This window comes from Aotus nancymaae, unplaced genomic scaffold (genome assembly GCF_030222135.1).
Source record: "Aotus nancymaae isolate 86718 unplaced genomic scaffold, 86718_ANA_hifiasm-v0.15.2.pri h1tg000029l, whole genome shotgun sequence".
Taxonomy (NCBI): domain Eukaryota; kingdom Metazoa; phylum Chordata; class Mammalia; order Primates; family Aotidae; genus Aotus; species Aotus nancymaae.
This window is the reverse complement of record NW_026988442.1, coordinates 13,411,379-13,428,813: the sequence shown is the minus strand read 5'-3', so window position 1 is coordinate 13,428,813 and position 17,435 is coordinate 13,411,379. Positions and strand designations below refer to the sequence as shown.

At 40.0% G+C, this 17,435-nt stretch overlaps 1 protein-coding gene across 4 annotated transcripts in view; it reads right to left on the bottom strand.

The window, feature by feature from the left end:
- The window catches only part of CBFA2T2 (CBFA2/RUNX1 partner transcriptional co-repressor 2), a 150,229-nt gene that overhangs the window by 48,247 nt on the left and 84,547 nt on the right, over nucleotides 1–17,435 (bottom strand). The window contains exon 1 of one of the 4 annotated variants that reach the window (XM_064382325.1): nucleotides 5,824–5,899. The exons of the other annotated variants lie outside the window; for them this stretch is intronic. Within the exon in view, the coding sequence (XP_064238395.1) occupies nucleotides 5,824–5,878 (55 nt within the window). The 5' untranslated portion in view covers nucleotides 5,879–5,899. Of the gene's footprint in view, nucleotides 1–5,823; nucleotides 5,900–17,435 lie in introns of those variants that run through there. 4 annotated transcript variants of the gene reach the window in all.

Here is a 17,435-nt window from a genome sequence, read left to right as displayed (position 1 = left end):
AATCAGATTTAAAAATATATTAGAACTATGGCTGGGAACGGTGGCTCATGCCTGTAATCCCAAGCACCTTGAGACAGGAGGATTGCTAGACATGAGAATTGCTTGAGCCCAGGAGTTTGAGAAGAGGCTGGGCAACACAGGGAAACTCCATCTCTACAAAAAAGAAAATTAGCTGGATGTGGTATCACATGCCTGTGGTCCCAGCTACTCATGAGGCTGTAGTGGGAGGATCACCTGAGTCCAGGAGGTTGAGGCTGCAGTGAGCTGTGATCACACCACTGCACTCCAGCCCAGTTGACAGGGCAAGACCCTAACGCCAAAAAAAGAAAGAAAAAAAAAATTAGAATAACAGTTTACCCCACTTTTGAGATGTTTATGCTGTGTGGGGTAGAAGGAGATTTGGCCAAGTGTTCCTGTTTATCATCACTGAGAAAATGTGCAGAATATAGATCTTTCTATATTAGAGCTATCTATAAAGATCCATATTAGAGATCTTTCCTGTAATGACAGGAACACTGATCATTCCAAAAAGGTTGGCCAAGGAAGCCATTAAATCCATTTCTTTACAAAAAATCAGACTTCCAGGCCAGGTGTGGTAGCTCGCACCTGTAATCCCAACACTTTGGGATGCTGAGGTGGGCTGATGAGACTAATAGAAGGTAAGGGGAGGCTTATCATTTTAGGCCATGAAGTTTTGACATGGTTTGTTATGCAGGAATAGATAACTGATCTATACCACATACAAATTATCATGTTCCTTATTTTTTTGATTCTTTATTTGTGTTTTCTAATATCACAATATGTCCTGGAATTCTTAATTCCACAATTTTAAAAAACAAAGTATGATATTACATTTTGAAGTGGTACCACAGTTCATTTAAATAATCCCTTATCAATGAACAACTGGATTATTTCCAATAATTTGGTCTTGAATTTTGAGGTTCTCCAGATTCCAATCTACTTGAGCATCCTGGATTTTCCAGGCCTTAGGGAAGTTCAGAGATAAAGGTAGGGAGGGACCCACTTATGGGAAAGATAGACATATACTATTAGGAAAATAAAGAAACAAAAACATTACCATGTATGACAGCCAGGCAAGTCACACTGTTAAGGTGTTAGCTGGAAAAGCTACATGGGCTTTCCAGGTAGCAAATGGGATATAGTTTGAATAGTGCCCCCAAAGGTGGTATCACAGCTGGACCACAGGCTGTCTTCAACCACTGCCGAGGATATATAAATGTTTTGAATATGTAATTGTCATATGATAAGAATTTCCAGTCCAGGTATTGTGGCTCACACCTGTAATCCCAGCATACTGGGAGGCCGAGGCAGGCAGATCACCTGAGGTCAGGAGTTTGAGACCAACATGGCCAACACAGTGAAACCTCATCTCTACTAAACAAAAATTAGGCTGGGCACAGTGGTTCATGCCTGTAATCCCAGCACTTTGGGAGGCCAAGGTGGGCGGATGATGAGGTCAGGAGATCAAGACCATCCTGGCCAACATGGTGAAATCCCATCTCTACTAAAAATACAAAAATTAGCTGGGCATGGCGGCACACGCCTGTAGTCCTAGCTACTTGGGAGGTTGAGGGTGCAGTGAGCCAATATCGCGCCACTGCACTCCAGCCTGGCAACAGAGCAAGACTCTGCCCCCCCAAAAAAAAAAATTAGCTGGGCATGGTGGTTGGCACCTGTAATCCAGCTACTTGGGAGGCTGAGGCAAAATAATGGCTTGAACACAGGAGGTAGAGGTTGCAGTGAGCCGAGATTGTGCTACTGCACTCCAGCCTGAGCAACAGCAAGACTCTATCACAAAAAAAAAAAAAAAAAAAAAAAAAAAAAAAAATCCATAACTGGTAATTCTAACCTGCTAAAGATAGAGGAAAATTACTGTTGCATTTATAGCCTTATAAAGTTGGCCAAAGTGATTATAGACATAGTACATGCTTAAGGATGAGCATTTACTCTTTGTAACTCTGCCACAAAACTGACAACACATCCAACTTCCTAATAACATGCAGGCTTTATATGCCAAGATGGCCAGGAACAACTGTTTATAATGACAAACAATTTTCATTCAAAAAAATGGAGACATAAGGACTCAAGTAAAGAAATTACCAAGGCTGGGCGCGGTGGCTCAAGCCTGTAATCCCAGCACTTTGGGAGGCCAAGGTGGGTGGATCACGAGGTCAAGAGATCGAGACCATCCTGGCCAACAAGGTGAAACCCCGACTCTACTAAAAATACAAAAAATTAGCTGGGCATGGTGGCGCATGCCTGTAATCCCAGCTACTCAGGAGGCTGAGGCAGGAGAATTGCCTGAACCCAGGAGGCAGAGGTTGCGGTGAGCCGAGATCGCGCCATTGCACTCCAGCCTGGGTAACAAGAGCGAAACTCCATCTCAAAACAACAACAACAAAAAAAAAACAACAAAAAAAACAAATTACCAGCCAGGTGCAGTGGCTCACATCTGTAATCCCAGCACTTTGGGAGAATGAGGCAGACAGATCATGAAGTCAGGAGTTTGAGACCAGCCTGGCCAACATGGCGAAACCCCATCTCTACTAAAATACAATAAAACTAGCTGGGTGTGGTGGTGTGTGCCTGTAGTCCCAGCTACTTGGGAGGCTGAGGCAGGAGAATCTCTTGAACCCAGGAGGTAGAGGTTGCAGTGAGCTGAAATCGTGCCATTGTACTCCAGCCTGGGTGATAAAGACTCCATCTCCCCCACCAAAAAAAAAGAAATTACCAGAGGCCAGGTGTGGTGGTTTATGTCTGTAATCCCAGCACTTTGGGAAGCTGAGGTGGGTGAATCACCTGAGGTCAGGAGTTCGAGACTAGCTTGGCCAAGATGGTGAAACCCTGTCTCTAGTAAAAAAAAAAGAAAAAAATTAGCCGGGCATGGTGGTGGGCACCTGTAATCTCAGGAGGCTGTGGCAGGAGAATCACTTGAACCTGGGAGGCAGAGGTTGCAGTGAGCCAAGATTGCGCCATTTCACTCCAGCCTGGGCAGCAAAGCGAAACTCCATCTCAAAAAAAAAAAAAAAACAAAAGAAAAGAAAACAAAACAAAACAAAAGCAAAGCCAAGCCAGAAAGTGTAAGGGCCTTTGAAGATATCACACAATTGAAATAAAATTAATACTTTAACACGTACTAACACTAATGATAGAAAAAATTTTTTGCATTCCATGTTTATACATATACTAGAAAAACAATTTATAATTCTTATAGCTCAGGAATCAGGAAACTTTTTCTGCCTAGGGCAAGACAGTAAGTATGTTTTTGCTCTGTTGTAGCACACTATAGACAATACACAAATAAATGGGCTTGCCTGTGTTCTGATCGGTCTTTATTTACAAAAAATGGACAGTGGGCCACAGTTTACTGACTTCTGCTATAACCGATTTAAAAAGCTAGAAAACCAGTCTGGGCAATGGAGCGAGACCATGTCTTTACAAAAAAATTAATTAGCTGGGTATAGTGGCATGCACCTGTGGTCCCAGCTACTTGGGAGTCTAAGTACCTACTGAAGAACTATAAAAAGAGGTTGCAGTAAGCTGCGATCATGCCATTGTACTCCAGCCTGGGAGACAAAAGTGAAACTCCATCTCAAAACAAACAAAATAAAACAAAAAACTGACATCTATGACTTTCACCATGTCCTTCGCTTTTCCAACAGTCTCAACTCTTGGTTAGTCTTATTTTCATCCAATCCAGTTCAGTAAAATTAAAGTAGGGTCCCAATTACATAAAGGAACTATAGAATAACCACACACACACACACACACACACACACACACACACACACACACGTAGAAGCTAGAAAGGATATACGACAAATTGGCAGAAGTACTTGTCTTGGGAGGCAGGACTAAGAGTTGCAGGCTTGTTTAGTTTCTAATTAAAATTACTTCTATATTGATCAGGGTGCTTTTTTTCCCTTCCTTTTACAACAACAAAAAAAGCTATCTTCATATTTTTTGAGGGGAAAGCATATAACACTTGTAAAAGTCAGGAAGAGTACCTAAACCAAATTAGGGACATGCTGATTACAGAAACAAAATAAATATCAGAACGAAACGAAGAATAGAGAGAGAGAATACTGTAATTCTACCTTCATTTAAAAAGGGGCAGATAATTAAGTGTCTGGAGAAGAAAGGATTCTTTTACTCAGCTTTCTAAACGTAAAATCAATCTCTCTCTCCCAATGTCGTAACTAGTGATCTCATCTATACAAGCATAAAACTCCTGGAAACCTACAAAGCTTGTGGCACATCTCTTAGGTCTACCTGGTTTTTGGAAGAACCTCAAAGATGACTAACATATCTACGAAGGATCACTTGGTTTATGAATATACTAACAGAACCTCAAAGATGACTAACATAGGATCACTTGGTTTATGAATATACTAACTTCCTCCCTATGACCTCTCTCTCTGTCTTCTATCACTGCCATGAGACTTCAGACACAGAAAATACACAGTATAAACATCTCTTACAACTTGATAATAACAAACAACCGAATTTTAAGAATGAGCAAAAAAAAAGACTTGAAGAGATAATTCCCAAAACATTATTTACAAATGGCTAATAGCACATAAGATGATCAATGTACTAGTCATCAACAAACCACAAATTAAAACACATCAACAAATGAACAGACTACTGATAGATAAACCAGACAACACAGATAAAATGACAAAAGTATTAGGGTAAATAAAAGATGCCAGATCAAAAAAGAAAAAACAAAACTACATACTGTATTATTCCATGCATGTGAAACTTTAGACATGAAAAAACTAGTTACAGAAAGCAGATCAGTGGTTATCTCGAACTGATGGGAAAAAAACTGAATATAAAAAGGCAGGGATGTTAGACGGCATGGTTACCTTCCTTTTTTTCCCTTGGGACCAGGTCTCATCCTGTTGCCCAGGATGGAGTGCAGTGATGCAATCATGGCTCACTATAACCTTGAGTTCCTGGTCTCAAATGATCCTCCATCTTAGCCTCTCAAGTAGCTGGGACTACAGGCATGTACCATCACACCCAGCAAATTTTCTTTTAAATTTTTTTCTTTTTTTGGTAGAGACAAGGTCTTACCATGTTGCCCAAATCACATTTTTTATAGTGATAGAAATGTTCTATATACTGGAACCAACCCAAATGCCCACCGATGATAGACTGGACAGGGAAAATGTGGCATGTATACACCATGGAATATTATGCAGTCATCAAAAACGATGAGTTTGCATCCTTTGTAGGGACTGACACAAGAACACAAAATCAAACACTGCATGTTCTCACTCATAGGTGGATGTTGAACAATGAGAACATATGGACACAGGGAAGGGAGCACTACACACTGGGGTCTGTTGGGGGGAAATAGGGAAGGGACAGCCGGGGTTGGGGAGTTGGGGAGAGACAGCATGGGGAGAAATGCCAGATATAGGTGAAGGGGAGGAAGGCAGCAAATCACACTGCCATGTATGCACCTATGCAACAATCTTGCATGTTCTTCACATGTACCCCAAAACCTAAAATTCAATAAAAATTTAAAAAAAAAAGAAATGTTCTATATATAATGATTCTAATGTTGTTGAAATACAACAGCGAAAACTCAAACTATATACACTGAAATGGGTAGATTTTATTGTACATAAATTATACCACAATGAAGCTGAGAAGAAATAAGGAAATCAAATCCAGCTATGTATTCCTTAGAAAATCACAATCAATCAAGTTTATAAAAAAAAAAAAACAGAAAACAAGGATAATTTAATATCAGAAAATCTCATACAGGCTGGGCATACTGGCTCATACCTGCAATCCCAGCATTCTCTGAAGCCAAGGCGGGAGGATTTCTTGAGCTTGGCATTTTTTTTTTCCCAGACGGTCTCACTTTGTCACTCAGGTTGGAGCGCAGTGGCACAATCTTGGCTCGCTGCAACCTCTGCCTCCCAGGTTCAAGTGATTCTCCTGCCTCCCAAGTAGCTGAGATTACAGGCATGTGCCACCACGCCTGGCTAATTTGTGTATTCTTGGTAGAGACCCTCCACCTCCCAGGTTCAAGCGATTCTCCTGCCTCCCAAGTAGCTGAGATTACAGGCATGTGCCACCACGGCTAGCTAATTTGTGTATTCTTAGTAGAGACCCTTAGTGAAACCCTGTTTCACCATGTTGGACAGGCTGCTCTCGAACCCCTGACCTCAGGTGATCTCAGCCTCTCAAAGTGCTACGATACAGGCGTGAGCCACCTCGCCTGGCTCCAAAAAATTTTTTTTAATTAGCTGGGCATGATTTCAGAATTACCTTTGAAATGCCCAGTAGATGGTCTAATAGAAATGCTGGATAAGTAGCTGGATATAAAAGTGTGGCACTGAGGCCTGGGTGTGAAACTCTTGAGTTTGTGATTAAATGTGTTCAAATAATGGCATATAGATTCTACATGAAGCCTGAGAACAGGTATCTTAGAGGAAGTGGGTACAGCTCTCCAGGTATTCCAATTCTTAGAAATCATGAAAGACAAGACACTAAACAAGGAGAGAGAAAAAGAAAAGTCAAAGAAATAAGGGGAAAAACCAGAGGCCAAGTAAAGAGTATAACCTGCTGGGCTGTAAGCACTGTGAATTTCATTTTTTTTTAATTTATTTTTTAAGCCCATACTGGCTAAAGCATTGTGAATTTCAAGACTAAATATACAAATAATATAGGAATACAAGCTAGCTGTTTAGGTTATTATGCTGATTAGATTCATGATTAATAAAATGCCATTTTAAACCTACTATTTGAAAACTTGTTTTTATCGAATTATCAGAAAGAATACAGGAACAAAGAAGGTAAGAACAAGTATATTATTTGTAACAAAGGATTTATTAACATTTAAGCGACTGCACACAGATCTTGCAGCAGAACTTAATTGGGACAAATACAGTGGCTATAGTACCTTAAGCCAGGAAAGAGTTAATACAGAATTTTCCTTACTCCCTAGATTTAAGACCATCTCTTAGCTGAAACAGAAAAAACAGTAAATATAAAAAGCTTGTATGCAGCAAAAGATGAGATGAAAAGGTTAGTTTGGCAAAAGAGCTAAATTTCAGACCAGCCAGAGATTTATATTCTTGCATACTCAAAGGTAGGCTATTGTGGAAGAAAGAAAACTGGGCATGAAACTGTAACTGTGAATCCTGATTTTTCTGCCAATTTATCAACTACTGTGGAACCGTAGACAAGTCACGCCAGAGCCTTGGTTTCTTCTGTAAAATGGAGGAAAGGAGGTGTTAAAAAGCAAATAAAGTAACAGATTAAAAAGTGCTGTAGGCCAGAAATGGTTGCTCACGCCTGTAATCCCAGCACTTTGGGAGGCTGAAGTGGGTGGATCAAGTGAGCTCAGGAGTACGAGATCCGCCTGGTCAACATGGTGAAAGCTGGTCTCTACAAAAAAAAAATACAAAAATTTAGCTGGGTGTGGTGGTGTATGCCTATAGTCCCAGCTCCTTGAGAAGACTGCCTGAGCCTGGGAGGCAGAGGCTGTACTGAGTCAAGATTGTGCCATTGCATTCAAGCCTGGGCAACAGAGCAAGACCCCCTCTCTCTCAAAAAAAAAAAAAAAAAAGTTCTGTATAAGATTTTTCAAGTATAAGATATTATTAGACAACTATCTACCAGGAATGCATTAAGAATCATTACACCACTATATGCTGAGGGTCTCTTCCAATGCTAATGATTTTAACATTTAAAGATATATTGTAATTGCCTGCCAACATCAAAACTGTTGATAACCTTAATGCAAGTTAAAAGCAGTAGCAACACAGCTGACTGATACTGTAAATAGGAAAAAGTAAAATATGGATTGTTGCTTCCCAGCTCCAGCAAATGTTTACTTAGAATAATATATCTACTCCAACTGCACACCATCTGTTTCAGGTCTCCACCAACTTATTATTTCTCACACAAACAGTAAAGACTTATATTAAATTTGATTAGGATCTTGCCTTTGTATGGAAGCTACCCCTACCACAATAGAAATCAACTGAATCCCAATCTCTTGACACTATGTCACATTACTGCCCTGGCCACATATAAGCAGCCCAAGTCAGAGATCTCAAGAATCAGCTAACTTTAGTCTTCTTGGCCAAATATAACCCTCACATGTTTTTCTGGAGACAGGGAAAAACACTATCAATTTCTCACACAGCTAGTTAATGGCTTTCCTAGGATTCAAAAAGCCAGGTCTCTCGGGTTCCAACATTTGATACCTCTTGTGATAAATGTCTCTGGAACACAGAACCTTCTAGAATAAATATAGCAGTAAATCCTGACAGTCCAGCTCTTAAATATATCACAATATTTCATGTCTCCCATCTCTACTGCTAAACTTTTGCCACTGTCATCTCTCACCTTGACTGCTGCATCTGCCTCCTATTCTTTCTGCTTCTGCCTTTAACTCCTTCAGTCCATTCTTCATTTATTATCCAAAATGCTGATTTAAAAGCCTAAAACAGATCACGCCACAGACCTATTTAAACTCTTCTAATGGCTTCCTATTGCTCTTACAATAAAACATAAAATCTTGGCTTGAATGCCATGATCTACTCAGCAGTTCTCTAAATATAGTCTTGAGACTGTTGGGGGTCCCGGAGATTCTTTGGGATATGTGTGAGGAGGAGAAGAGGAAAGGTCAAAACAATTTTCATAATTGTGGTAACATGAGGTCATGCATACTTTTTACTCTCACTCTTTGAGTGAATAGTAGCTTTTTACAGAGATTACACGATCAATGCAGAAGCAGATAAAAGAATCCAGCTATCCTGTTTTAAAAACCAGTCAGAAGGCCAGGCGCAGTGGCTCACACCTGTAATTCTAGTACTTTGGGAGGCCAAGGCAGGTGGATCACCTGAGGTCAGGAGTTTGAGACCAGTATGGCCAACACGGTGAAACACCATCTCTACTAAAAATACAAAAATCAGCTGGACATCGTGGTGGGTGCCTATAATCCCAGCTACTTGATAGGCTGAGGCTAGAGAATCACTTGAATCTGGAAGGCGAAGGTTATAGTGAGGTGAGATTGTGCTACTGTACTCCAGGCTCAAAAACAAAGTGAGACTCCATCTCCAAGGGAAAACAAAAAAAAACAAAAAACAACTAGTCAGAAAACTGAAAAACAGTGTCACTCCTATTAAATGTTTGCTTTGGAAAATATTTATCATAAAAGTGTTATATTTATCAGTTTATTATGTAATAGATTTATTTTATTTTATTTTTTAAAGACAGATTCCTGCTCTATCACCCAGGCTGGATGATAGTAGCACGATCTCAGCTCACTGCAACCTTCATCTCCTGGGTTCAAGAGAGTCTCCTGCCTCAGCCTCCTGAGTAGCTGAACTACAGCCGTGTGCCACCAAGCTTGGCTACTTTTTGTATTTTTAGTAGAGTCGGAGTTTCCCCTTGTTGGCCAGGCTGGTCTCAAATTCCTGGTCTCAAGTAATCTGCCTGCCTGGCCTCCCAAAGTGTTGGGATTACAGGCATGAGCCAGTGTGCCTGGCCATATTTTTCAATTTGAAAGACTAACAGCTCTGTGTGTATGTGGGGAGTGGGTGGATCTGGATAAATATAGCATCTTTACAATGGAAAAGCCTACATAGAGAGTTAATATGAACAAATGATATAATATCTGCATTAGTATACAATTAAAAAATGTAGATATTCAGCTTCTTTATAGTTAGCACAGTTAATGGAGTCATGATGTATATGACATTATTCTGTCTTCCTTATATGCATAATAATGCATTAATAGTACATGTATTTTTGAGGGTTTTAAGTAGCAGTGACCTATTCATATAACTCCATCTTCATACTTACTTTGTCTCCCTAGTGTCAAGTAATGTTGCATAATTTTTCCCCCCTCAAAGATACAAGGTCTGGCTTTGTTACCCAGGCTGACAAACTCCTGGGCTCAAGTGATCCTCAGCCTCCCAAGTAACTAGGATTACAAGCATGTGTTACAGTGCCTGGCTATGTTGGATGACTGAATAGTCTGTGGCCTAGAATTAGAGTAAATATAACCTTTTTACAACTGTGCTTTTATAACATCATGCATTAACAGAACTACACAGCATAATTCTACATATATGTATATATATGTAATGTATTTTTTTTTCTGAGATGGAGTTTCACTCTTGTTGCCCAGGCTCGGAATGTAGTTGCGTGATCTTGGTTCACTGCAACCTCGACCTCCCGGGTTCAAGCAATTCTCCTGCCTCAGTCTCCAGAGTAGCTGGGATTACAGGCATGCGCCACCACACCCAGCTAATTTTGTATTTTTAATAGAGATGGGTTTCATCATGTTGGTCAGGCTGGTCTCAAACTCCTGCCGTCAGGTGATCTGCCTGCTGCCTGCCTCGGCCTCCCAAAGTGCTGGGGCTGCAGATGTGAGCAACTGTGTCCAGCCTATGTCACTTTTTTTCATGTTCATCAACCAACACTTGTTATCAATCCACTACTTGCTGTGCCCTAGGCATGGTGACAATGAAAACAGAAGCAACATCTTGGACCAAGTGTGTTGGGGAAGATTTAAATGTATCTAGAGATTTTGGGGAGCTTTTGGAAATGGAGATACTATAAGCACAGAATTAACATGACTTACAAGAAGACTCTCCCCTAATTGAAATGTAGAAATGTTTGTGAGAATGGATGTGGGAGAGTATCAGATTGTAGCAACCTGAAGATCATGAAGACCAGTTTGAGAAGCAAAAGAAAGCAGAGTGTCTCTGTCTCAAAGAAAACTATTACATTTTAAAATGCTGTTAATGTTTGCATTTTAATTATATTCTATTGAGTAAAAATAAGTTTGTCCAATGCAAAGGTATACGTGCCCAGTCCCGTAAGGTAACCACAACGCTAACTGTGACTTCAAAAAATTGTTTTTAATCATATTACCATCCTCAGTTAACTTGGATGAGATAAATATTTTTCTTTTCTGTCAGTACATATTTAATCATCAATTTTTGTGTGTGTGTTAGACTTATCAGTCACCCAGGCTAGAGTGCAGCAGTGGAATCTCAGCTCACTTCAGCCTCCACCTCCCCGGTTCAAGCAATTCAGCCTCCCCAGCAGCTGGGACTACAGGCATGCGTCAAAACACCCGGCTAACTTTTTTGTATTTTTAGTAGAGATGGGTTTTCACCATGTTGGCCAGGCTGGTCTTGAACTCCTGGCCTCAAGTGATCCACCTGTCTAGGCCTCCCAAAGTGCTGGAATTATAGGTGTGAGCCACTGTGCCCAACTATTCATCAATTTTTTTTTTAAAGAAAGAGTTTTACTCATTTCCCAGGCTGGAGTGCAATGGTGTGATCTCGGCTCACTGCAATCTCTGCCTCCTGTGTTCAAGCGATTCTCCTGCCTCAGCCTCCCAAGTAGCTGGGATTAACAGGTGCCTGCCACCACGCCTGGCTAATTTTTAATTATTATTTAGTTTTAGTAGAGACGGGGTTTCACCATGTTGGCCAGGCTGGTCTTGAACTCGTGGCCTCAAGTGATCCACCTGCCTCAGTCTCCCAAAGTGCTGGGATTACAAGCATGAGCCACTACACCCGGCCTCATCAATCTTTAAAAGAGCCTGGGGTCCAGTTGGCTCCAAGTACCTTAATATTTGAAAAACTGAGTTCTTATGTTCCCCTAGCCTAAAGAACAGCCCACTCAGCCCATCAGCTTCTGCTTTGAGATGGAGAACCACAAAAACCAAAACTTCATGCTCAGAAGTAGTAGGAACCAAAGATCTAGCTTTCTTCCATTATGAGAAGCCACAGGACAACATCCGTGGCTGGCTGACACCTAGGTTCTGTGAAGGAACTTCTGGTACCCGGGGCTTTGCCTTGCTGCAGATATGGAACACACCATTGCCAGGTAACTAAGAAGATCTTGGCAATGGCCATCAACTGGAAAGAGTTCTTCTAGGGTCCTACCACTGTCAAATATTTAAAGAAAATTACTGTGCCTAATTAAAGGACAAGTACATTCCTGGGACATGCACATAGCCTTTGGGGGGCTAAGTAAAAAACAAAGCTAGATGTGTTTAACTCAATCTGGTTTCTAAGAGTTAAGCCCTGTGTTTGGGCCAAACGGTACTTAAAACAAATTACCTTAGGGTTTGATTTTTTTTTTTTAAACTACTTTCTGGAAGCTTTTTGTGTACAGGAAAAAAGGATTACAGACTTTTTTTTTTTATTTAAACCTCCTGGGTTCAAGCAATCCTCCCACCTCAGCCTACCAAGTAGCTGGAACTACAGGTGCACGCCACTATGTCCAGCTAATTTTTTTTTCTTTTTTTTTTTTTCTCCTCTGTCTTGCTCTGTCACCCAGGTTGGAGTGCAGTGGCACGATCTTGGATCACTGCAACCTCTGCCTCCCAGGTTCAAGCAATTCTCCTGCCTAAGCCTCTGAGTAGCTGGGATTACAGGTGCCCACCACCACGCCTGGCTAATTTTTTGTTTTAGTAGAGATGGGGTTTCACTGTGTTAGCCAGGATGGTCTCGATCTCCGGACCTTGTGATCCGCCCACCTCGGCCTCCTAAAGTGCTGGGATTACAGGTGTGAGCCACCGCGCCTGGCCCTCTTTCCTTTTTTGAGATGAAGTTTTGCTCTTGTTGCTCAAGCTGGAGTGCAGTGGCGCGATCTCAGCTCACTGCAACCTTGGCCTCCCGGGTTCAAGCAATTCTCCTGCCTCAGCCTCCTGAGTAGCTGGGATTACAGGTGCCCACCACCAAGCCTGGCTAATTCTGTATTTTTAGTAGAGATGGATAGGGTTTTTCCATGTTGGTCAGGATGGTCTCAAACTCTTGACCTCAGGTGATCTGCCCACCTCGGCTTCCCAAAGTGCTGGGATTATAGGTATGAGCCACAGTGACGGGCCAATTTTTCTAATTTTTGATAGAGATAGGGTCTCACTATGTTGCCCAGGCTGGTCTTGAACTCCTGGATTCAAGTGATCCTCCCACCTCGGCCTTCCAAAGCACTGAGATTACAGGCATGAGCCACCATGCCAGACGCCAAGTTTCAACAACTTAACACTTTAAAAAAAAAAAAAGTAAACTATCTCATTAATAATTTTATGATGATTATATATTGAAATTTCTTAGATATATTAAACATAACATCAAGGAAATTTCACCTGTTTCTTTTTTTAAAAAAATAAGGTTACAAGAATATTTAAAATTACATATGTGGCCTCTATTTGTTGCTTACAATATATGGGTATAATGCAATAGTAGAAAAAACATGGGCTCTGGATTCACACAGATCAGGATTCAAATTGAGGCTCTGTTAGCTCTTTGATAGTGGGGATACTTCCTCCTCAAAGTCTGCTTCCTTGTTTACAACAATCATTCAATATTGTCCAGCTGCCAGGGTTGTTGTTTACAATCACGTGAAATAAAAACAGAACAACCTATAGCACAGGCCCATGACAAAGAAACAAATTCATCTTTACTTGTTTCCATAGAAATCTGGTCAACTATGACCTTACACTGTTCAGGCTGAGAAATCAAGAATCAAGTTTGGGATTATTCTTCCTTTCTTGAAAGTAAACAAAATAAAGGTAATTTGCTTAACTGATGATTTTTTTGGGCCTAAATCATTGAGGACTATAAGATGCATATAAAGTGTTTTATTACAATACACTGGGGGTGTGGGACTGTCAAACATCTCCACAACAGATAAAGACAAAGAGAGATGTTCCCTCAGTAACTGGCTGCTCTTTGTGCCTGGCTGGGCTTCTAGTGTTTGATTTCCAACCCTGAAGCTCCATGCTAGAGGTATGCATTTGTGCATTTCCCACAATTCCAACTGTCCTCTGCTGTTCATCACTACCTTTATGTTGCAGCTCTAGTTTAAGCCACATTTTGCATGTATAACCTTGAAGTTTCTACTTACTACAAACTTGTTTTTCACTTGTTTTTATTAGAAATAGGTCTTCAGCTTAATCAAATGCTTTTTTTTTTTGAGGGGAAGGGATGTATTAATGGAAATGGGGTGGGGTTTTTTTTTTTCCCCTCCTTTCAGTTTCTTGGTTTTTTGGGTTTTTTTTGAGACGGAGTCTCACTGTGTCCTCCAGGCTGGAGAGCAATGGCACAATCTCGGCTCACTGCAACGTCTGCCTCCTGGGTTCAAGTGATTCTCCTGCCTCAGCCTCCTGAGTAGCTGGGATTTCAGGTGTGCGCCACCATGCCTGGCTAATTTTTGCATTTTATGCAAAATTTATGGGGTTTTGCCATATTAGCCAGGTTGGTCTCAAACTCCTGACCTCAAGTGATCCACTCAGCTCAGCCTCCCAAAGTTCTGGGATTACAGGCATGAGCCACCACGCCGGCCCTTTCCAGCTTTTTAATGTTGAACTATCCTTGTGTTGTGTGATCAACCTTACTTGGTTAGCCTGTACTAATCTTAAGTATAGTGGTGGTGTTCTTTACAGTAATTTAAGGAATAAAGGAAAATATAATGTAGCATACATCTTTCAAAAAAGCCAAAAATGAATGTAAAATAAAGAAATATTATGAACTGGTCATGTTACTTTTTTGGTTGACATATATATGATATTAATATATGTTACATTAACATATGTATTTGCTCATTATTCATTTGCTTATCTATATATATTTTCTCTCTCTATATATATTTGTTCATCTGCACTTAAGTTTCTACTCTATTTATAAAAAATACTTTAAAATGTTCACTTTTTCTTCAGCAAGTTTATCACTTTAATGAACACTTGAGCAAAGTTAAAACAAAGACTAACAAGGCATACTTTAAAACAGCAAGATACCATACACAAAAAATAATGATAATAATAATAAAGGGGTCAAGAGGAAACTTTGGTGGTGATGGTTTCACAGGGGTGTACTTATTCCCAAGTGCATGGAATTGTGTATGTTACATATGTAAGCTTTTTAACATGTCAGTCATACTTTGGTAATGTTGTTCAAGAAAAATCAACAAAAAATAATAGTTCTCTCAGTCTATAGTTCTACATTAAGTTGGAGGTTTTGATCTTCCCTTTCAATGAGAGCATTCAACAATTCACTCTAAATTCTTTACTTCATCAATATCAAAATTTTCTAATGCAATTTCAACTATTTGAATGAAACAATGTTTGGAACAAATGGTCCAGATGTGAACATCTGACTCTCATTTTCCTTGGGACAGAAATCATGAGTTGAGATTAATGGCTTTAAATGGCAAAACAGTCCAGACATAATGTTAAAATGAAATGCATGTAAAATAATTCAATTTTTGTCTTGGACACAAACAACCTATTTTCCACCCAGGTCCAGTTAAGAAAATGTAATTAAAGCTGGGTGCAGGGCCATGTGTGGTGGCTCATGCCTATAATCCCAGCACTTTGGGAGGCCAAAGTGGGTGGATCACGAGGTCAGGAGGCTAAGACCATCCTGGCCAACATGGTGAAACCCCTTATCTACTAAAAGTACAAAAATTAGCAGGGCGTGGTGGTGTGCGCCTGTAGTCCCAGCTACTTGGGAGACTGAGGCAGGAGAATCGCTTGAACCAGAGAGGCACAGGTTGTGGTGAGCTGAGGTCGCTCCACTGCACTCAAGCCTGGCAACAGAGCAAGACTCCATCTCAAAAAAAACAGAACAAAACAAAACAAAAAAACTTGGTTGCAGTAGCTCATGCCTGTAATCCCAGCACTTTCAGAGGCCAAGGCAGGAGGATCGCGTGAGCTCAGAAGTTTGAGACCAGCCTGGACAACACAGGGAGATTCCATCTCTATAAAAGATACCAACAAATAAGCCAGGCCTGGTGGTGCGTGCCTGTAGTCCCAGCTACTCGGGAAGCTGAGGTGGCAGAATCACAGGAGCTTGGGTGGTTGAGGCTGCAGTGAGCCATGACTGTACCACTGCACTCCAGCCTGGGAGACAGAGTAAGATCCCGTCTCAAAAATAAAATAAAATAAATAGTGAGCTTCAAAGTTAGGTAGAGACAATTCTATAAAACTCTCCAATATACTTTGAGAAAGCTATCATTCAAGTTCATAGCTTCCAAACTGATAATTCTGAATTTCTTTGGCCTAATTATGAACCTTCAAGGAAAAGAGAAATTAAGGGTCAAAATACATACCTCTGTAGAATTACAGGACTTTTTCCTAATTCAGAGCCTTCTATCTATACTTTCCAAACACGTCACCTTGGCCCTTTATGCTTTAATCAAAAAGCATTTTTGATTATTTAGAATCTCTTGACTTTGAAGAGATCTTAAAATTTTTATTTATTTTGAACTCATAGCCAATGCAAAAATCTGCTATAGAATATAAATGGTTCATTATATATCCAGGTTCTGCTTAAAACCTCAGAGAAACATAGAATGAGATCAAGAGCAGGTTCCACTGTTTTGGTAGAATAATATCAACGGGAACCTCAGTTTTCCTATGTCTCTGTTAGAGATAATTATAATAATCACAATGTTGATTAGATCACATGAGCATATACTGGCAGTCCTTTCACAAACTGTAAATTACCATAACTCATTAATTAGCTACCTTTTTAGAGAGAGATATGCAAAGAAGGACAAAAGAATAAACCTATAATTTAGCAACAACCATATGAAATAATCATATTTTTCTTCTACAGTTAAGCTTTGCTTCAAAAGTTAACTTTCAATCTACCACGGCTAAGGTTTTAATATCAATTTCCCCACATTTCCTCAACCATCACTCTGCCACAGTTCTAGATTGCTCTGCGAAAGCATAACAAAATGGGACGGTGACTTTCAAGAGAAAATAATTATGTATTTCCAGTTAAGACTATAAGGCTTTCTAGATTATCTATATGCTTGTTCACTTCCATTAGTTCCAGTATCCAATTACTAATGTACTAGGGACAAAAAAAGCACAGAAATAAATGTATTTCAAAGTACCAACATTCAATTAATGAGGTTAAAAAATCATTTCTCTGCTAGAAAAATGTTTATAATGTTTGACTGTGTGACCTCACTCCAAGAAATTTGTTCTTTAGAAAATAACTCAAGGGGAAAACAATTTATACCACAGGGGAATGGTTAATTAAATGGTGGAACAGCATGTCAATGTGAACTGTGAAGGCATTAAAAATTATAATTATGAAGGATCAGTCAACACTTGGAGAAATGCATATAATACAACGCTATATGGGGGAACTTCCTACATATATGCAGTATGATTACAATTATTTATAAAAAAATAGACACATATGCTCACAGTATTCAAAGAACATGAAAATAGAACTGATGACATGGTGGGGATTCAATTTCCTTGAATCATTTTGAAACACTGATTATAAAATATTTTCATTTGCTTTTTGACTAAATTTGCTTTTCTCCAGAATTATTAGACACCTACTGGATTGCCAAGCATTCCTAACCTGTTATAGTCTTTCTTCATACATAGG